The sequence below is a fragment of the Podarcis bocagei genome, assembly GCF_964188305.1.
Source record: "Podarcis bocagei genome assembly, chromosome: 1".
NCBI lineage: Eukaryota > Metazoa > Chordata > Lepidosauria > Squamata > Lacertidae > Podarcis > Podarcis bocagei.
The window spans coordinates 28,941,758-28,964,731 of NC_138125.1; the positions used below are offsets into that span (position 1 = coordinate 28,941,758).

At 45.4% G+C, this 22,974-nt stretch overlaps 1 protein-coding gene across 6 annotated transcripts in view; it reads left to right on the plus strand.

Moving 5' to 3' along the window:
• Positions 1-18,476, plus strand: part of CEP128 (centrosomal protein 128) — a 191,390-nt gene extending 172,914 nt beyond the window's left edge. For 4 of the 6 annotated variants that reach the window (XM_081172678.1, XM_081172675.1, XM_081172673.1 and 1 more), the window contains 2 exons: positions 570-672; positions 17,268-18,476. In XM_081172678.1, coding sequence (XP_081028804.1) covers positions 570-672; positions 17,268-17,374 — 210 coding nt within the window. In that variant the 3' untranslated portion in view covers positions 17,375-18,476. Of the gene's footprint in view, positions 1-569; positions 673-8,969; positions 9,038-17,267 lie in introns of those variants that run through there. The other 2 variants (XM_081172676.1, XM_081172677.1) reach the window with 2 other exon arrangements.
• Positions 18,477-22,974: the final 4,498 nt, after the last annotated feature.

Consider the following 22,974-nt stretch of genomic DNA (forward strand, 5'->3'; position numbering starts at 1 on the left):
AATGATTCAGATGTACATGTTTATTTCACACACTTGCTTGAAATAGGGCAGAAAATAGCTTTTCATTGCTAACTTCTCTTGATCACCTTATCTGCCCTAAGGCCAGAACTGAACTGAAAGGGTCTACTTTTGTATTCTTTATGCTACTGTTAAAAAAAACCCATCCTTGTATGTGTGTCTCTGTGCTTTCTAGGGCTGCCCCATTCATCACCATGTGCTGCTTTGCACGTTTAAGATCGGGGGGGGGGGACGGGACGGGACGACAAGAGTGAGATTCCCGTTTATTCCACAGGTTGCAGCAAGAATGTGCAGAACTCACAGTCGCACGTACAGAGGATGACCTCTCCCAGAATTCTAAGTGTTGACAGTGACGCAGAATCTGGGAGGAAATCAGATTTAATGCTAACTACTAGATTTACATTCTGAACAGTGAAACCAGATTTTATCAGTTTAAAAGAATTCTGCCACATTATATAACCCTGGCTCTAGGCTGCTTTTAATCTTAAAGATAAAAAGGAAATACATCAAAACCAGCTCTTTCATAGCAGGAATTTCATCCCCTTTCGCAGGATAAGAAAACAGTTGCTGACATTTCTGCTATACAGAGTACGTCTTCCAACTGGCGAACTAACACCAGCTTTATGTCCAGCTCCATGCTTTCCAATTCAGGATGTAAGTATTGATCACTCATAAGGAATCTCCATAAGACTGTTCAGGTGACCTCTTTTAGTAGATTGGCAGATATCTCGCCTCCCCCACCCCATTTTTATTATTGGGACAATTGGAGCATTCTTTTTTCATGCACTCAATTTCTTTGTTTAGTTGGTCAGTATTTGGCTAATTAAAGGTCTTGCATAGCTATGATTTATTCTTGATTAGTATTAGTACTAAACACAACAATCTTATTTTTGTGTGGTCTACAAATAGCATAGATGGCATTGCCTTCTCAGCTGCTGCATCTGCAAGGATTCAAGAGGGAGTCAGTGTAGCAACCTTTACATGGAATTGCACCTCTAGTCTTTCCCCGGTTCCCCAGAATGCCATGCAGTGAGACAAAACCATCATTTTGTTTTGCAAATGTCTTTTTATTAAGCAGAAATATAGATTCTGTTGACGAGTGCCTGTCACAATGCCTTTCCCCGTATACAAACACACGAAACCTTTACACAGCCATAAGTACAGCCTCTCTTTTCAGAGGTAGCAAATCTGACGAGTGGATACAGAGGATGGAAATACAACATTTGAATGCTGAGCCAGGTGGACCTTTGGTTTGATCCAGCATGGCATTGCTATTACGTTTTATTCCTGAATGGGAAAGAAAGCTTATTGCTAAACAAAGTTCAAAGTCCTGGTCAACAGTATGTGAGAGAGTAAGTGGTACAGTGGTGCCTCGCAAGACGAAAAGAATCCGTTCTGTGGTTCTCTTCGTCTAGCGGTTTTTTCGTCTTGCGAAGCAAGCCCATTGACGGATTAGCGCTATTAGCGGCTTTTAGCGGCTTATCTGCTGATCGGATCAGCTGATAAGTGGCTTAGCGGCTTAGAAAAAGGGGGGGGGGAAGGAAAAAAACCCTGCAGGAACTCGCAAGACATTGTCGTCTTGCGAAGCAAGCCCATAGGAAATTCGTTTTGCGAAGCACCTCCAAAACAGAAAACTCTTTCGTCTAGCGAGTTTTCTGTCTTGCGAGGCATTCGTCTTGCGGGGCACCACTGTACATGAGCCTGACATTCCTTCAGCCTTTCTCCTGTAGTGCCAAACCATGTTCAGTGTTGCATGTGAACACAGCCTGTAATTTGTGACTGTTTTATGCTCAAATGTATTCAAAGTTGGAAATTCTCAGCTGAACTTTGATCATCTTTACCCCTGCATGCATATTGTGTTATGACTGTTCATAAAAACATCAGGGTTAAGAATTAACCTTTCTAAAATTGCAATACAGTGCTACCTTGGTTCTCAAGCTTAATATGTTCCGGAAGTCTGTTCAAAATCCAAAGCATTCCAAAACCAAGGCATGCTTTCCCATAGAAGGTAATGCAAAACGGATTAATCCGTTCCAGACTTTTAAAAACAACCGTTAAAACAGCAATTTAACATGAATTTTACTATCTAACATGACCATTGATCCATAAAATTAAAGCAATAATCAATGTACTGTACTATAAAATAAATAAAATAGTATTGTAGATGATTAAAAATAAAAAAAATTCTTACCTGCACTGATGATAGTAATAATAATAATAATAATAATTTATTATTTATACCCCGCCCATCTGGCTGGGCCTCCCCAGCCACTCTGGGCGGCTTCCATAAAAACCAAAAATACAGTAAAATGTCATATGTTAAAAACTTCCCTGAACAGGGCTGCCTTAAGATGTCTCCTGAATGTCAGGTAGTTGTTTATCGCTTTGACATCTGCTGGAAGGGCGTTCCACAGGGCGGGCGCCACTACCGAGAAGGCCCTCTGCCTGGTTCCCTGTAGCTTTGCTTCTCGCAGTGAGGGAACCGCCAGAAGGCCCTCGGCGCTGGACCTCAGTGTCCGGGCAGACTGATGGGGGTGGAGACGCTCCTTCAGGTATACTGGACCGAGGCCGTTTAGGGCTTTAAAGGTCAGCACCAACACTTTGAATTGTGCTCGGAAACGTACTGGGAGCCAATGCAGGTCTTTCAAGACCGGTGTTATATGGTCTCGGCGGCCGCTCCCAGTCACCAGTCTAGCTGCCGCATTCTGGATTAGTTGTAGTTTCCGCGTCACCTTCAAAGGTAGCCCCACGTAGAGCGCATTGCAGTAGTCCAAGCGGGAGATAACCAGAGCATGCACCACTCTGGCGAGACAGTCCGCAGGCAGATAGGGTCTCAGCCTACGTACCAGATGGAGCTGGTAAACAGCTGCCCTGGACACAGATTTGACCTGTGCCTCCATGGACAGCTGTGAGTCCAAAATGACTCCCAGGCTGCGCACCTGGTCCTTCAGGGGCACAGTTACCCCATTCAGGACCAGGGAATCCTCCACACCTGCCCGCCTCCTGTCCCCCAAAAACAGTACTTCTGTCTTGTCAGGATTCAACCTCAATCTGTTAGCCGCCATCCATCCTCCAACCGCCTCCAGACACTCACACAGGACCTTCACCGCCTTCACTGGTTCTGATTTAAAAGAGAGGTAGAGCTGGGTGTCATCCGCATACTGATGAACACCCAGCCCAAACCTCCTGATGATCTCTCCCAGCGGCTTCATATAGATGTTAAAAAGCATGGGGGAGAGGACAGAACCCTGAGGCACCCCACAAGTGAGGGCCCAAGGGTCTGAACACTCATCCCCCACCACCACTTTCTGAACACGGCCCAGGAGGAAGGAGCGGAACCACTGTATAACAGTGCCCCCAGCTCCCAGCCCCTCAAGACGGTCCAGAAGGATGCTATGGTCGATGGTATCAAACGCCGCTGAGAGATCCAGCAGAACTAGGAAACAGCTCTCACCTTTGTCCCTAGCCCGCCGGAGATCATCAACCAGTGCGACCAAGGCAGTTTCAGTCCCATGATGAGGCCTGAATCCCGACTGGAAGGGATCCAAATGGTCCGCTTCTTCCAGGCGTGCCTGGAGTTGTTCAGCAACCACTCGCTCAATCACCTTGCCCAGGAATGGAAGATTTGAGACTGGGCGATAGTTGGCCATCGTGGCCGCATCTAAAGATGGTTTTTTAAGAAGCGGTTTAATAACCGCCTCTTTCAGCGGGTCTGGGAAGGCTCCCTCACGGAGGGAAGCATTCACCACCCCACGAAGCCCATCGCCCAGTCCTTCCCGGCTAGCTTTTATAAGCCAGGATGGGCAAGGATCCAGGAGACAGGTGGTTGGTTTCACTCGTCCAAGCAGCCTGTCCACATCCTCGGAGGTAACAGATTGAAATTGATCCCACTCAACTTGACTAGACAGAACTCTAGCACTCTCCCGCCCCGGCCCTGCTCCCACGGTGGAGTCTACTTCTTCCCGAATCTGGGCGATTTTATCTGCAAAAAACTTTGCAAAATCATTGCAGGAGAACATGTGGCCCGTACTGGGCCCCGATGTTGCAGGTGGTTCCGCTAAATTGTGAACCACCTGAAAAAGTCTCCTGCTGCTGTTTTCTGCAGATGCAATAGAGGCGGTGAAGAAATTCTTCTTCGCCGTCGCTATCGCCACTTGGTAGGCTCGACGTTGAGCTCTAACCTGTGTCCGGTCAGATTCGGAATGAGTTATCCGCCACCGGCGCTCTAGCCGTCTCAACGATTGTTTCATTGCCCTCAGATCCGTGGAAAACCACGGGGCTGTCCGGGCTCCATGCAATCGGAGAGGGCGCTTCGGAGCCAAACAGTCAATAGCCCTGGTTAACTCCACATTCCAGCGGGCCACCAGGGAATCGGCTGAAAGGCCATCAACATGGGATAAAGCATCCCCTACCACTCTCTGGAAACCATTTGGATCCATTAAGTGGCGGGGGCGGACCATCCGAATTGGTCCCACCTCCCTGCAGAGGGGATGGGTCGCAGAGAAGTCCAGTTGCACCAGGAAGTGATCTGACCATGGCACTTCTTTCATTTCGCTTTTACTTAGTGTCAGATCACCAACATCCATAGAGGTAAACACCAGGTCCAAGGCATGTCCACGGCTATGGGTTGGGCCAGACTTATTCAGGGACAGCCCCATGGAGGCCATGCTTTCCACGAAGTCCCGAGCGGCCCCTTGTAAGGTCGTGTCGGCATGGATGTTAAAATCCCCTAGGACGACCAGGCTAGGTGTCTCCAGGAGAACATCCGCCACGACCTGAAGCAGCTCGGGCAGGGAATCCTTGGTGCAGCGGGGAGGTCGGTACACCAAAAGGAATCCTGTACTGCCCCTATTGCCCAACTTCCAGAACATGCACTCAGAAAACTGGGTCTTCCCAATAGGACGCCTGGTGCAAACTAATGACTTCCTAAAAATCACTGCAACCCCCCCTCCCCGTCCACGTGACCTGGGTTGCTGTGCGTAAGAGAAACCTGGTGGACAAGCAGCGGCAAGGACAGGCCCATCTGCTTCATCCAACCAAGTCTCTGTTACACATGCCAGGTCAAATCCTCCATCCATGATCAAGTCATGGATGGCAGTGGTCTTACGAATCATTGACCTGGCATTGCACAGCAGCACCTTCAGGTCACGTGGGTATCCCTTGCTGATTCTAGTATCCATCCGGACAGGACCAGACCCGGAGGCAGGGATAGTCCTCAGACAACGACTAAACCTGCCTCCTCTGTAATGACATGGTCTGGTCTTAGCGTAACTCCTCCTCCTACCCGTGATCACTGAGATCGGTTGTCCCAGTGCATCCCCCCCTGTGGAACATGCCCCAGCCATTTTGTGGGCTGGGGCCCACTCCCCGGCAGCCCTGAACCCTCCCCCTAAAAACAAAATAACACCTTAAACAAACAAACAAAACCAATAAAACAATACAAACAAAAAAAAAATGTAAAAATTACAAAAACATCAAAATAAAAAAATAATAATTCCCCAAGCCCAACCAAACATCCATCCCACCCCCACCCCCCACATACAAAAAATCCAAAGAAAATTTTTTAAAAAACATTTTAAAAACACTCTGTGCCTCTCCGGCAGTAACAACTGTCCTATTGAGGCCTGTCAGGCCCCGCCCTGGGCCAGGTGGTAAGTGGCAGGGAGGAGCAGGGCCCTCAGGCGCTCACTCAGGGGAGTCTTCCTGGGCAGCAGGCCGCAAGCAGCACGCAGTCCTTGTGAGGCTTCAGGCCCCGCCCCAGGCCAGATGGTAAGTGGCAAGAGCAGGGCCCTCAAGCACTCACTCAGGGAGTCTTCCTGGGCAGCAGGCAGCAAGCAGCGTGCAGTCCTTGTGAGGCCCCAGGCCCCGCCCCAGGCCAGGTGGTAAGTGGCAGGGAGGAGCAGGGCCCTTAAGCACTCACTCAGGGGAGTCCTCCTGGGCAGCAGGCCGCAAGCAGCACACAGTCCTTATGAGGCCCCAGGCCCCGCCCCAGGCCAGATGGTAAGTGGCAAAGGCAGGGCCCACAAGCACTCACTCAGGAGAGTCTTCCTGGGCAGCAGGCCGCAAGCAGCACACAGTCCTTATGAGGCCCCAGGCCCCGCCCCAGGCCAGATGGTAAGTGGCAAAGGCAGGGCCCACAAGCACTCACTCAGGAGAGTCTTCCTGGGCAGCAGGCCGCAAGCAGCACACAGTCCTTATGAGGCCCCAGGCCCCGCCCCAGGCCAGATGGTAAGTGGCAAAGGCAGGGCCCACAAGCACTCACTCAGGGAGTCTTCCTGGGCAGCAGGCCGCAAGCAGCACGCAGTCCTTATGAGGCCCCAGGCCCCGCCCCAAGCCAGATGGTAAGTGGCAAAAGCAGGGCCCACAAGCACTCACTCAGGGAGTCTTCCTGGGCAGCAGGCAGCAAGCAGCACGCAGTCCTTGTGAGGCTTCAGGCCCCGCCCCAGGCCAGATGGTAAGTGGCAAGAGCAGGGCCCTCAAGCACTCACTCAGGGAGTCTTCCTGGGCAGCAGGCAGCAAGCAGCGTGCAGTCCTTGTGAGGCCCCAGGCCCCGCCCCAGGCCAGGTGGTAAGTGGCAGGGAGGAGCAGGGCCCTTAAGCACTCACTCAGGGGAGTCCTCCTGGGCAGCAGGCCGCAAGCAGCACACAGTCCTTATGAGGCCCCAGGCCCCGCCCCAGGCCAGATGGTAAGTGGCAAAGGCAGGGCCCACAAGCACTCACTCAGGAGAGTCTTCCTGGGCAGCAGGCCGCAAGCAGCACACAGTCCTTATGAGGCCCCAGGCCCCGCCCCAGGCCAGATGGTAAGTGGCAAAGGCAGGGCCCACAAGCACTCACTCAGGAGAGTCTTCCTGGGCAGCAGGCCGCAAGCAGCACACAGTCCTTATGAGGCCCCAGGCCCCGCCCCAGGCCAGATGGTAAGTGGCAAAGGCAGGGCCCACAAGCACTCACTCAGGGAGTCTTCCTGGGCAGCAGGCCGCAAGCAGCACGCAGTCCTTATGAGGCCCCAGGCCCCGCCCCAAGCCAGATGGTAAGTGGCAAAAGCAGGGCCCACAAGCACTCACTCAGGGAGTCTTCCTGGGCAGCAGGCAGCAAGCAGCACGCAGTCCTTATGAGGCCCCAGGCCCCGCCCCAGGCCAGGTGGTAAGTGGCAGGGAGGAGCAGGGCCCTCAAGCACTCACTCAGGAGAGTCTTCCTGGGCAGTAATTGTTTGGATGGGGGGCTTTTATCCATTTCCGCAGTCACACAATCAATCAATCAATCAATCAGTAGTTGAACTGGGATCTACACAGTCACAAAAACAAATTAACTGAAAAAGCCTCAAAACAAAAAACGCAAAATAAATAGCGAAAACAAAAGCACCAAATCTAAGCTCAAATATCACCTCAGAACACTGCAGTCTGATATGGAGGGTTTGAATTACAATGGGGGGGGGCGCAAATTAGCAGTGCAACAGGAAACACAGGGGGACTCAAAACAGAGCATGTTCGGCTTCTGAAAAAAAGTTCAAAAACCAAAACACCTACTTCCATGGGGGGAGACATGTTTAATCTGCAGAATTTTTGCTAAAATTCATTGTTCCATTTTAAATTAAGTTTCTATTGGCAGTGAAATGAAAACCAATTCAATTCCCCTGGTTTTTGTATTTACTTCTTGGCTATCATTGTATGCCAGTTTTTAATCTCTATAGTTACTTGTAGTATACTTTTTTATTTTCATAACCATCTATTTAAAACGTTATTGTGGGAGCTAGTCTGACTAAACTGTTTTGTAGAAAGGAAGAGGTTTATTTGACAGCATAATTTGGGCAAGAAGGTGCTCATTAGAGACGTACTTCATAAAGCCAGCTGTATTATCAGCTGCCACTCAACTAAGTCTTTTTTTAATAAAAAAAACACTAATCAGCCACTGGCTGCTATCTCACCATTAATCCCAAGAAACTATTTTTATGACCACCATACTTTTCTCCAGTTTTAGATTACAAAATGATTAGCAACTGCAGATGCTTTGCATTAGTGTTGTAAATGTATCCTTTTCCTGTTTGCACAGTTTTTATCCTTTCTGTGTATTGACAAATCTTTTCCCAGAAGCCATTTTATTTCTAAAGCTTGTTGAGCCGGGACCTTCAAAATCTGCAGCCTTTTTAAAGAAAGACAAGGTCAGCAAGGCTTTCTAGTCTCCTGTTACTGATCACAGTCCTCCGTTAACCTTGGCTTTGCTGATGCACAACACATTTTGTTAGTAGTTCAAAGTACTCTGCATGCATTGGCCATGTTTGGATGTAATGCTAAGCCAGAAATGTGGATTGTTAAGCCATACTGTGCATGATCTGTATACTGGTACCCAACACATTGGTGAGCCAGAAGACAGTCCACAGAGTGGCTAGCTTAGTGTTATGTCCAAACCAAGGATCCTTAACATGACTTCCATTTGGTTAGCAATCATGGTTTGGGTAGGCAAAACAGCCCTGTGTTCAGACACAAGTGCTAAGCCAGCCACACTTGCGAAAAGGAGGGGGGCAGAGCTGACATTGAAATAAGCCTTTGCTAAACCACCTTTCCCCATGTAAACTGACCTGGACTCTGCAATCATCATCTGAGGCCCTTCTTCTGGTGCCTATTCAAGACGTTCGCAGGGTGGCAACACAAGAACAGGCCTTTTCTGCAATGGCTTTCCACTTGTGGGAATGCTCTCCCCAGGCACTAGGCAGAAATGTTTTAAGTGTGTTTGGGTGGTGGTGGTGGTATTGTTTAGTTTTTGTTTTCGCTATCTATTTTGTGCTTTTATCCTGTATTTTTATCTTGTGAACTGCCCTGAGGTCTTCAGATGAAGCATGGTATATTATTATTATTATTATTATTATTATTATTATTATTATTATTATTATTATTACTACTACTACTACTACTACTACTATCAACACCAGGAAAGCTTCTTTCTTCTTTCTTTTCAAAGGTTGTGAAAACACCTACAGAAAACTATTTGTTTGAAAAACTGAGCCAGGATAAAAACTTTGGGTGAAATTCAGTGCTGCTCTCTTCTGTTCATTCTGCCTGGTGCAACCATTGTAGCATGACAGATGGGACAATCCTCCATCTCTTTACCTCCTCATCCATTTCTGGAGGTTCTTCAGAGTCGTCGTCGTCCCCGTCCCCCCCCCCGGAGCCAATTTGAGGTGGCATATGGGAGAGGAGAAGATGGGAAGCCTGTTGGCTCAAGTGCAATTTTTTGTGCAGGGCTTCTACTGACAGGGCTTGTTAGGTGACTCCTGCCATTAGGCTATATCTGACTAAGGAACAGGAAACTTGTGATTCTCCAGATGTTGTAGCACTATAACTCCCATCCTCCCCGACCACTGGCCCTGTTGGTTGGGACTGATGGCAGTTGGAGCCCCAGAACATCTGGAGGATCACAGGTTTCACACCCCTGGACTACCGTATTTTTCCCCCTATAGGACACACCGTCCCATAGGATGCACCTAGTTTTTTTGGGGGGGGGAAACAAAGGGGAAAAAAATATTCCCCCCCCAGCCGCGGGAACTCCCACGGGCTCCCCAGGCTTGCTGATAGCTTCCTGAAGCCTGGAGAGTCAGAGGGGTCAGTGCGCACCGACCCCTCTCGCTCTCCAAGCTTCAGCGAAAGCCTGCATTCGCCCCATAGGACGAACACAGATTTCCCCTTCATTTTTGGAGGGGGAAAAGTGCGTCCTATAGGGCGAAAAATATGGTAAGTCATACTCAAGAGTAGACTCAGTGAAATCAGTTGACTTACCGTAAGTTAGGTCCATTGATTTTATTTGATCTACTCTGAGTATGACTTAGTGGGATACAACCCTTAAAGTCCATAATTTTGCATTGCTACCTGAAGCATTGTTTGTTACTACAGCAAACAAAGTTCGAAATGTAACATAAAAAAAAAAAATGTTAGTCCCCAATTATTTCCTTAAACTCTTTTGTTTTTTTACCACACCACCTACAGGCCAAGGTAACAGATTCCGTAGGTTAATACTGCATTGCATTAAAAGGATTTCCTTTTAATATGCTTTAAGTATATTGCTTTTTGATTTTTATCATGTACCTTCTGGCTCGTGTATTACCAGAAAGGTAAACAGGATTTGCTATTCCATCTGGCCTCTTTACTATTCATAATTCTACTTGCTATCTGCTGGTAATGAAAGCTGTGCTTCATATTAGCAGCTTTTGCTCACAATCCTTTTGAACTACAACTTTCCACTTTGATAACAGGTAGCTCTAAAATTATTTTCTTTGGAAGAATAAAGAAATACAAGAGAAAGAGGAAGGGAGGGAAACCAACAGCACATAAGATTCTGAAGGCAGGGGGAATGTCTCCAGCCCCTCTGCTAGTTTATAAGGTCACTCATAGGGTGGAGAGAGCAGGGCCTCTCCACGCACAAACTACTTCCTAGTCTTTTTCCTGTGAGGCTATCTTGAGGTTGTGGTATGTGCCTGAATGCCACTGGCATGTGGGCAGAGCCAGTCACATGATCCCTCCTGCCCTGTAGTCACCCTCCTTTTCAATAGAAGTCATATATTTAATTTTAATGTAGAAAACCCAGAGTCACCATCTACTTATGGATAGCAGTCAATGGATTGCCTGACAAGACAGAAGTACTGTTTCTGAGGGGACGGGGTAGACAGGTATGGGGAACTCCCTGGTCCTGAATGGAGTAACTGTGCCCCTGAAGGACCAGGTATGCAGCCTGGGAGCCATTTTGGACTCACAGATGTCCACGGAGGTGCAGGTTAATTCTGTGTCCAGGGTGACTGTCTATAGCTCCATCTGGTGCGCAGGCTGAAACCTTACCTACCCTCATGCTGTCTAGCCAGAGTGGCATATGCCTTGGTTATCTCCCGCTTGGACTACTGCAATGCACTCTGTGTGGTATTACTGGCCTTCTGGCAGTTCCCTCACCGTAAGAAGTGAGATTACAGGGAACCAGGCAGAAGGCCTTCTTGGTAGTGGCGCCTGCCCTGTGGAACACCCTCCCGTCAGATGTCAAGGAGATAAGTAACTATACAACCTTTAGAAGACTTCTGAAGGCAGCCCTGTACAGGGAAGTTTTTTAATGTTTGAGTTTTTTTGTATTTTAATATTTTGATGGAAGCTGCCCAGAGTGGCTGGGGCAACCCAGTCAGATAGGCAGCATATAAATGATAAAATTATTGTTCATTATCATCATCACCATCATCAAACAATACATTGTTTATTTCTGCATTTCATTTATGAATCACTTCCCATGAGAAATCCTCACGGTTTTTGCAATGTAATAAAAACTTACACAAACACAGTTTAAAACAACTAAATATGTAGGGATAGTTTAAACTAACAAAAGCAAATGCATAAAATAAAATAAATTCAAATCCAATACAGATATCTAAAGAGCTCCATTTAGAAGCCTTGTTGAAAGAGGGATGTCTTTAGCAGGCCCGAAAAAGGCACCTATTGAATATATAATAGGAGGGAGTTCAAAGCGATAGATGCCACAACACTAAAGGCCTGATTCCAACCTTGGCAGAATGGAGCTCCTGATAAGATGGTACGTGCAGGATGCCCTCTTTTGGGTGTGTAGGGGTAGAGGCAAGCTATGAGGATGAGAGTGAAATGTAGGGGGTGATTCTATAAAATCTCCATATACAAACCCAGAAACAGCTTTGCAGTAAGAAAAACACATAATGGGAAGGGACCAATATAAAAATATCAACGCAATTAATTGATAATTCATTTCCAGGTGTTAGCTGGAACAGAGTGATATGTCCCAAGTGGCCACTGGCAGAGCTCTCTCTTCTGGCGGTGGAGAACTGCCTTTGCTTGCAGATCTTCTTCTAATCTAGAACAATTTATCTACCATCTCCAATAGACTGTAGACTGTTCAGGCATTCAGTAACACTGAACTATGGTTTGGCACTATGAGTTTGAGTCATTTTGGAGCTGTTGTCTCTTCCCCTCAGGTGTGTTGATACCCTTCTTCCTATCCTACTTTAAGGTAAACTGCCATTTTACCAAAGCTGGGAACTGTGGTTTGTGCTTGCCTGGCTAAGCAAAGTTGCAACCCAGGATGAAACTAGTTAATGCTTTCTAATTCTGATCAAGTAGGCCCTTTTTTGCTACAATAAATCTGTTAATTTTTAAAGTGTCGCAAGGAACTTGTTTTGAATTCATCAGCTTTAAAACAAACAAAAGGAAGTTCTTCACATAGTTCAGAATTAACCTGTGGAATTCATTAACATAAACAGTGTTCAGAAAGAATTAGATAAATAAGGTAGGTGTAATGAATGAGGAATCCATGCTGACAGCCATAAGTACAGTCTCCCTTTTCAGAGGTAGTAAATCTGACCGATGCTCTTACTTTTTATTATGCAATGGGGGGGGGGGGGACTTCAATTTTTCCCATCTGCAAAGTGAGAGTTCCCAAATCTCTCGATGCACTAGAGATCTTACATGTGCCCAGGTCAATCTATTATACCAGTTCTGCATTCTTCCTTTTGATTTTACCACAGTCCCATCACCTCTGTCATTATTTCCAATAAGACAAGCTTGTGCAGTGGTACCTCAGATGTTGAACGTATTCTGTTCCGGAAGACCGTTCAACTTCTGAAACATTCGAAAACTGAGACGCAATGGGCGGTCTGCAAAGTCAACGGAGAAAATTGAAAAAAACTCAGCAGAAGCCGTGCGACTTCTGAGGCGCGTTCGAAAACAGAAGCATTTATTTCTGGGTTTTGAGCATTCGAAAACTGAAACATTTGGCTTCTGAGATGCTCGACAACCAAGGTACCACTGTACTTGAAGTACCGTATTTTTCGCTCTATAAGACGCACCGGACCACAAGACGCACCTAGTTTTTGAAGGAAGAAAACAAGAAAAAATATATTCTGAATCTCAGAAGCCAGAACAGCAAGAGGGATCGCTGTGCAGTGAAAGCAGCAATCCCTCTTGCTGTTCTGGCTTCTGGAATAGCTGCACAGCCTGCATTCACTCCATAAGACGCACACACATTTCCTTTTACTTTTTAGGAGAGAAAAAGTGAGTCTTATAGAGCAAAAAATGCAGTAGTATTGAACAGTCTCTTTAGTGGACACCCTTTTCAATGTTATTTTTCTTACCTGGCTGCTAAGACTTCACAGATTGTCAAGGCAACAGCCATAAAAATCCATGGCTCATCCACATATACAATTTAAGCAGAGATACAGCTGACTGGTTCATTACATATGTGGGAGATAAGCTTTCAGTATTTTACAGATCAGTCTAAACAATAAAAGCAAGACGAGAGAAACATCCCTATGCAGTGTATTTTATAGGATATAGTTTATTTCTGTAAAAGCCCCCCCCCCCCCGGGTTTCTTCTTCTTCCAGACCTTGGCCCAGGGCTCAGACATCTTAACTAGCTTCTCATTTGATTAAAAAAAAAAAGGTGGCTGCAAGGTCACCTTGGCTTTTGCATTCTTCATTGCTGCTTGACAAAATGATAGCATCATATAAGTTCATGACCGTGCCTCCGAGCTCTGGCAATCAGTATGACATTGCTCTTGTTTTTATTACGTTGTTTATCTACATGTTACTCTGAGACAGCCAACACCATTGCAGTAGGTCCTATTTAATTGGATAATAAGGATTCCAAAATACAGTTTAACATCTCTCTCATAGTGACAGCAAATGAAAATTTGAGAATTGGTGGAAGTTTTACCAGTATCTCTGAATTAGCATTTCTTTCTACTTTCATCAACCTGAGTTTTGAATGGGAAAGAAGGATCCTAGGAAATCCATTGCGACTATGTTTAGCAACATTTCGTAGAATCACAGAATTGTAGAGTTGGAAGAGTCCCTGAGGATCATCTAGTCCAACCGACTGCAATACCGGAATAGGCAGCTGTCCCATATGGGGATCAGGCTTTTGCAACCTTGGCATTATCAGCACCACGCTCTAGCCCAGAGCTTTCCAAACTTTTCATGTTGGTGACGCACTTTTTTAGACTTGCATCATTTCATGACACAGTAATGTCACGTTTTAGTAGCAAACTGGAGGTTAAGATAACCCCTTTCCAGCCCCAGGAGGAGAGTGGGGAGCATTCGCGTGACACACCTACACACTGCAGTCGATATACTAATATGTTGCAACACACAGTTTGAAAAGCTCTGCTCTAGCCAGCTGAGCTATCCAGGAAAAACTTTGTTTCCTATTCAGTCAGAACACAACAGTGCTTTTTGCAACTCTTGACAGATCCAAGCCCAGTTGGTCTTCAAGAATTAGTTCTTTCATACCTTACATAGCATTATGTGTGGCTTGTCCACTGTGTGTTTTCCCAGTTAACGTGATAAGAAATGAACAGGTAATACATGTCTGTGAACATGTGGCAGATTAGCACCGAAAAGCAGCTCGCCTATGAAGAAAAAAGCCAAGTAAAGGGGTGTCTATATAAGGATAGAGGAGTATAAAATTATGCTTAGTGTGGAGAAGGTAAATAGACAGAAGAGATTTCCCCCTCTCTCACGTGTAATACTGGGTCCATCCAGTGAAAGTGAATGGGAAGAGATTCCAGATAGATGAAAGGAAGTACCGTATTTTTTGCTCTATAAGACTCACCAGACCACAAGACGCACCTAGTTTTTGGAGGAGGAAAACAAGGAAAAAAATATTCTGAATCTCAGAAGCCAGAACAGCAAGAGGGATCGCTGCGCAGTGAAAGCAGCGATCCCTCTTGCTGTTCTGGCTTCTGGGATAGCTGTGCAGCCTGCATTCGCCCCATGAGATGCACACACATTTTCCCTTACTTTTTAGGAGGGAAAAAGTGAGTCTTATAGAGCAAAAAATACGGTACTTCTTCCCACAGTTCATAGTTAGTCTGTAGAATTCTACAAGGCGTAGTGATGACCGCCCAGCTGGGCGGCTTTAAAAGAAGATTAGGCACACTCATCAGTGGCTACATTCTGCTTCCACTGTCAGAGATATGATGCTTCTCAACACCAGCCGCTGGGGATCACAAGTGAGGAGAATGCTATTGTACTCAGGCCCTCCTTCTAGGCTTCCCACAGGCACCTGGTTGGCTGTTGTGAGAATAGGATGCTGGTTGAGATGGGCCTTTGGTCTGATCCAGCGGGGCTCTTAGCTCCTTGGGTCCTATCTGCCACATGCTGAAGCGACTTACCTGAAACGCATTGCATGAATTTTCCAGGAGACACATGGTTGACAAGTAGCAAACTTTTTTGGCTCATGGAGGGTGAATTGGATCTTATTCTCCCTTTCTGCAATGGATCAAATTGCATTTATATAGCTGGTCTCCCTCCCCGCACCCTGGCACTGAGCAGTTGATTTCCAATACCCAATCACAGCTGAAGTGGGATTCCAGCTCCTCAGGAGCAATTATCTGTCAATCTGTAGCAATTTACGCCTCATTAGGAAAGCCCAAATTAAGCCTCCTTACACGTTGTCCTACCTATATCCCATAGGAATATGAAGACCCATGCCCTATAGCTGTTCTCACTTGAGGAGAGGGAACAGGGAGCTAGAATCACTTGGAGAGAAAAAAAATCAGTGAATCTGTGTGAACTAGGTGAAAACCTTCAAGGGGCTGGGCTATAGGCAGCAATCTAGTGAAGGTCGATAGCTGGGAACTGGGAGCCAGGACTGGAAGAGGAATCAGTCTCAGAGGGCAGGCCAGAAAACAGAAGTGGAAAGCAAGCCAAGAGTCAGAACCAAAGAACAAGACCAGAAATGCAAGACATACTAGCTCAGGTAGATGTTGTTGCTCAAGCAAGTCTCAGCCACAGAGAGAAGTACTTTCTATACCTTCCTGACCGGGAAGAGCCAGCTTGGATGTGGGAAGCCAGGCCAGATCTGGAAGGTTCTTCCTTGGGAGGCTACAGTTATGGGGCTCGCCACATGGGACAGCAGTCAGCAGTTACTGACAACCAATACTGGTCAGTACTACCTTACATGTGGCTGGGCTTGCATAGCTGCAGACAAGCCAATGTGATTCCTGGTAGGACATTTTGCAGAATGTTTCCTGTGCCAGTGACCCTTTGAAGCAGCCAAGGTGGTCTAAGCCTGAAGCACTCACGTTTTCCACAGACACAGCAACACGAGTCCCCAGAAAGCTTGATGTTATAGTTAAAACTAGTGAATGTCACCACAGTTAGGGACTCTTCATAGCTTCTCCTTGGCTCAGGCTACACCCAAGGGTAAATCATTTTGTGAAAACTGTAACCTGGCTCACTGACTCTTAACATTTAAGGAGCTTCTCTGAACCACTGCTTTCCTGTGACGAGCCTTGTTCTCCAGAGCAGGAAGCAATGGCAGGAAGATGTCATTTCTTTGAGGTGCTGGTGGTGGCAGTGCCTTCATTTCTGTGTCCTTTCATCTCCCCACCCCCACCCCGGGCCACAGTCTAAAGGGCACAGAGCAGTCTAAGCAGTCACTCAGCAACACAGCCAGTTCTCCACCCGTACAATGACCACACTCCTCTGCCTTGCTTCTGCTGGGAGCAATCTAGATGCCTCTCAAACATTCTTGCTGGACATGATGACACAAGCAGGCTCACATAGATACATAAATCTGCTTAAGAGGTCTACATTTAATCCTTCAACTAAGCCAGGCCTGTACTGCTGGCTCATTAAAAATCAAATTTAAGATTTGAGTTTGCCATTAATTCTGTGGGGAGAGGATTGCATTCCAAATTGCAATATCAGTTGCTTTGTCTCCAAAGTTCTCACGTGCAGAAGTCTGCTCACAGGATGATATTGCTAGTAGTAGAAGGTGTGGAGGCAATCCCTTATTTTCACTGCAGCCCCCATGCAGAAATCTGCTTTGAAAGGTTGGGGAATCCTCCAGAACAGCATGGGAAGTGATGATGGATGTCAGCAAAAGTGGAAGCCTTGACAGGATTGGAGTGCCTTCCTTGTGTGGAAGGAGCCCTTCCGTTTGTGGAAGAGCAACTATCTAAAAGAGAGACAAACCATTATCTCTTAGAGAAAAAGCATTAAATCACCTGTTTCCCATCTTTGGTTCACCTGATGCCGGTAAACAATCTAACCACTGTATTTTGCACCAACCAAAGCTTTCAAACAGTTTTCTGAGACAGTCTTACCTACAGTGTACTGAATCTTTCCAAATGGAGTGTTACCACTCTATGGGTATCTCTGTTTAGAACAGGCTGGTTTTTTTCCTAGATCCCCCCCCCCCCATGTTGAGTCTTTCAGCGAATAGGTGATTGCTTTCCCCCTCTCCTTTCTTCTGCAGCACTTACCAAAAGTACATTTCCTTCAGATTCAAATGCAACTAAAAAAGGTGCTATCAGCATGACGGTCAATGGAACAAAACTGCGAACACAAGAAGAGAGGTACTAAAGCAACTTCGGAATGCGCAGATACACTGTTGGAAACTCAGCTCTGCGGCACTTTTTTCCAGTTCTGACTGCAGCTGTATTTACCAAAGCAGTGCAGATTCCATGGTCCAACAGATGCCAAATAGTGACTGAGAACAACGTCTCGATTGTGGGTCTAAAATGAAGCAAGTGAAACCTGAATGTAAAATGCCAAAGAATCTTGTGGTTTGAAGTGCTGTCCCCATTGCTTTGTTTCAGTCTATTCCAAACCAGCCACCTTTGCCTTTTCGTGAGTTTTGTTACATACCTTAATATGTTTTAAGTTCAAAGATGCGATGGATTTTTGGTTGAACAATATATAGATAAAACATAAACACAATCAGGTAATGGTTAATAGAAATTGCTTGGTGTGTAAATAAGATGTTTTATAACATAATTTAGAGCTGTACAGGCATAATAGCATTTTACAACAAAGGTGCATCAATTGATGCATTACGCAATGATTACATTATTGTGCTTAATAATAGAAATCATTTATATCTGAAACAATGACCTGAATTTCCTCCACTTTGAGGAGAATTAAGATTACATGCTGCATTTCATTCTGTTTGGGACTACTATGTTTGTTGATCCAAGCTCAAGGGAGAGCGCAGCCTAACCTAAATTTCCCCAGAACTGGAGGAAATTCAGTTAACCACTTGTTATGAACCACTTCTGTAATTAAGCATAATAATAATTTTGTTTCCTAAACCTAAAATCTCCAATAATGTAATGAAATATTTTATATCCGACATGGCAGAAGAGAACCAGAGTCACAATATCTAATTTTGTGCTACAAATGTACAATGTCTTCCTGGAATTGAATAAACAGGTTGAGAACCAACCTTTGGCAGAGGAGGTTGGTTTATATGAGTACCCAACCTTCTTTTTCTTCTTCTTTTAATAAAAAGCAATTTCTAATAGTCACATCCTTCCCAATACCTCTTTATTAAGTTTTTTTGAAATGTCACCTTAACTCTGAAAATTACAGTGTACAATAATTTAGCCATATATTGTGTTCTCTATTGATGAAATCAGATATTCCCTTTCTTGATGTTTCTAATAAAACTTCCCCTTCCCCTTTACCTGCCTCTGTGATTCTTGGTTTATTGCCCATATCTTGGTTCTGATCTGTGAAATGCACTTGGTTTTAATGTTCAAGTCTGAGTCCTTGTAAAAGTGCCTTGAGAGTCAGCACAGTAGCCTAGCGAGAGATTGTTCTAAAGATATGGACTGTATTACAGTTGTCTCACTAATGCCAGTGTTTTCTTTAGATAAGCAGCCCACTGTTCAAGGACTTGGTTACATTACTAGCAATGATGCCAGCTTTCATTAGTGGCAATTTCTGGGTTGTTGTGTGTCAAACCAGGAGTATTACTTTTAAACTTCTCAGTATGTGGATGGTTATAATGCATGGATGTAATATTGACAAAATATCTCAAAAAGGATACTTTGTTGCAAGAACAAATAGAAGTTCTCCCCCTAGAGGGAGACTGTGAAACTGTAACTAATTCCAGGGAGCTTGCAGCTGTCTCAGATTACAATCGTGGGAATGGACTTGTGACCTTGTAGGACAATGTATTCAGAGGCTCTGTTGTGTGCTCTCTGTAAAACAAGTGCCCTGCTGGAACAGTTAAGTGAGAAGATGGATTTGATGACTAATGCGGCCAGAATTTTTGAACAGGCAGTGGGAAACTATGTGGAGCCCACCCAGGAATTAGATCGGGAGTGTGTCCTGACAGAGCAGATGAGAGAAGAGGATGTTGCTGAATCTTGGGCGCCAGAGATGGAGGGAGCTGCGGCCTTGCAGGAACAAGAGCTTTTGGACTTGACAAATGAACTTGGAAAAAGCCAGATTTGGAAAGATAAAGTTTGGATTGGTTTGGAAATGGGGGGTTGGATAGACCCCCCTATGCAGGGATGTTTGGACTTTCCGAGTCTGGCAATGGGCCGTGAGATGCTTGGAGCTGTGGGGGCTCTCAATTTTGGAGGGATTCTGAAACATCTTCTTAAATACCACATGGAGTTGAGTCTGGACTATGGAAAAGGGGCTGATTTGTTGAAAAGGGTCAAAAACATCACCAAGCTGGAGTTCCCACGAGTGAACGAGTGAAAGGAGAATATGAAGAAGAGCTGCAGAAGGGACATGGAAGAGATTTAAGGGCCTCAGATATAAGGTTACCAGGTTAATGCGCTAGATCGATGGGATAAAAAGGACTGACAAAACCCGGGACCAGGAGGAAGGGACGCTGGATGAAGATTGGATTGTTTTTATTTCTCTTTTTATTACCAGGATTGTTTTATAAAATTGATGAATGTTAGAAAAATGTTGGAACGAAATTACTTGGCTCTAGCAAAAAGGTTTAAAGAATTAGGCAAGAATATTATGGTTGTGAGAAGTCGGTAAAAATAAGATTTAAGTTTTACGTTTTTAAGGTTTTCTATAAGATAAGATGAAAATAGATTAAGGTAATGTAATGACAGAATACTATGAAATATGGAAAGGATTTGCTGCGATAATTATTAACCAGGATACAAAAAAAGGGAGGAGGAGGAGGTCAAAGAAAGAAGGTAATGAGAGTTGAGGATTTGAGAATGATGGATTTATTTTTGTCTGTTTGCGGTGTATTTTTGTTTTTTGAATTTGTATTGTTTGATGTGGTTTGTTTTTTCTTTGTTTTTTCTTTTTCTGCTTTGTTTTTTCTTTGTAATTTCAAAAATTTTCAATAAATTATAATGCATGGATGTATACCTGCTGTCGGGTGGCGCTGTGGGTTAAACCACAGAGCCTAGGGCTTGCCGATCAGAAGGTTGGTGGTTCGAATCCCTGCGACGTGGTGAGCTCCCATTGTTCGATCCCAGCTCCTGCCCACCTAGCAGTTCGAAAGCACGCGAGTTCAAGTAGATAAATAGGTACCGCTCCGGCAGGAAGGTAAACGGTGTTTCCGTGCACTGCTCTGGTTCTCCAGAAGCGGCTTAGTCATGCTGGCCACATGACCCGGAAGCTGTAAGCCAGCTCCCTCAGCCAATAAAGCGAGATGAGCACCGCAACCCCAGAGTTGGTAACGACTGGACCTAATGGTCAGGGGCCCCTTTACCTTATACCTGCTGTCATGAAAAGAGGCTCTTGCAATGACCTGTATCTCTAGGTCATAGAATTGTAGAACTCAAAGGGACCACCAGTGTCATCTAGTCCAACCCCCTGCAATGCAAGAAACTTACCCAATGTGTGTTGCGGGGGTGGGTGGGGGGCGGCTGTAGCTCAGTAGGTTCAGTCCCTGGCATCTCCAGGTAGGGCTGGGAATATCTCCTGAAACTCTGGAGAGTTGTTGCCTGTCAGTGTAGACCATACAGAGCTAGATTGACCAGTGTTCTCAATTGGTAGAACACAGCTTCCTATGTTCCCTACATTTGCTTGTAGAATAAGATTCCCATTCATCAAGCTGAGGATTAACAAACTGGGCTTTTAAGTTTTATCTGCTAAATGCCTCTTCCTTCATTTTGAAACGGGGGTTACAAAAAGGGACCGGCTGATAAATCTAAACATCTCTTCTCCCCCCTCTCTCAACACACACACACACACACACACACACACACACAGAGAGAGAGAGAGAGAGAGAGAGAGAGAGAGAGAGAGTTTTATTCATGCACCCGTGCATGGGGATGTGTCAGTCTCCCAAGCCTTTATGTGAACAGTGTGACTATCTGTACTGACAGAGCATTTGTGTGCGCAGCTGTGTGTGCAAAGGCTACAGGGCAGGCTACTTTATGCACCCCTGCTCCCATGTTCGGTAAGACAGGAACATGAACACCTGAAGAAGCCCATTGTCCATAGGCGCTGATTCCTAGGGGCTGAGTATTTTTCTTGTCCTGGAACCACTGGGCATCCTGCTCTGCTCACACACAGTAGGGAGTGTTTACTGTATTACAGCAGCTGCAAAACTACCCAGGACATTTCAAGATGGATTCATTCTTTGTCTGCCAAGCCCTGGTCTCAGAAGCCTCCTGAAATTTGGATACCAATTTCAGCTTCTGTCAAGAAGGCTGATGAATGGAGCGCATGTAGGTAAAAGTTTACCTTCAGTCACATGCAAGCCAAGAGGAATACCTCAGAGATGGGCTTTGGAGAAAGACACACACACACCAAGCCTATCACATCAGCCATAAGAAGAACACAGCTACAAGCACTGCATATTAATGCTCTCACAAGTTCTCTTTCAGCGGTACTTCATGGGTAACTTTTCCACAACCCAGCAAAAGACTCCAAATATTCTCCAACCAAGTAATATGTACAAAAATGCATATACTAGGAAAGACTTACATAACACCAGGAGATTCGCCTATCCTTTGTTAAAACACATTGCTTAGTATTACATGAAGAAGAAGAAGAAGAGTTTGGATTTGATATCCCGCCTTTCACTCCCCTTCAGGAGTCTCAAAGCGGCTAACATTCTCCTTTCCCTTCCTCCCACACAACAAACACTCTGTGAGGTGAGTGGGGCTGAGAGACTTCAGAGAAGTGTGACTGGCCCAAGGTCACCCAGCAGCTGCATGTGGAGGAGCAGAGACTCGAACCCGGTTCCCCAGATTACAAGACTACCGCTCTTAACCACTACACCACACTGGCTCTCATGAGACTTAAGAACCCGCAGAATCATAGAATTGTAGCCGGAAGGGATCACGAGGGTCATCTAGTCCAACCCCTGCAATGTTGGAATCTTTTGCTCAAAAGTGAGCTGAGAATGTCCCCAACCATATAACGGAAGCAACAAAAGTGAGGAGAAAAGTAGATATGTATCTTATTAAAACAAGGAAAGGGAAGAAAAATATAAAGTTTGAGAAACATAATATGTAAACAGAATGATCACAACAAAGTGCAGTTCTGATGGAGTAAAATTCTTGTCACTTATTCAAAGATGTGGAGATGGACAGTTTTTAAATAGCAATTCGCATAGGTTTCAACAGATTGGAGGTTATGGGTTTGTTTTGTTTTTATGATGTATTTTGTGTTCTTATTTTATGTTTTTATGCTGTGAACTGCCCAGAGATCTTCGAATGAAGGGTGCTATTCAAATTATGTACACACACACATATACATACCATATTTTTCTGACTATAAGACATCCCCATGTATAAGACGCCCCCTAATTTTTGACATTATTTTTTAGGGGGAAAACCTAGTCTTATACATGGAAAAATACGGTACCTGGATCCAAGGGTGAGGTGCATGCAGAAAGCATTTCTGCTTGCACAAGAGTTGGCCCTTCATTTTTGGAAATTGGTCCTTCTTGCGTCAGCCTCCTTCACCATATGTCTTTGCTTCCAGATGGTTCCCCACCCCCCTGGAACATCGATGGGGGGTGGGGGTGGGGGGTGGAGAGGGAAGGGAAGTCAAGAAGGCCCATTTCTGTGAATGGAGAACTACTCCAAGCCAAGGTGCAGGTGCACTGGCGTCAATGACCTTCCTCTGACCACTGCCTTACTCTTCCAATGTCAGACTCACAAATTATGAAATAAATACTTGTGTAGTAAAAGCTGGCTGTGAGAATGACAAAAAGGATGCTCTGTTCAAAGTTATTTTGT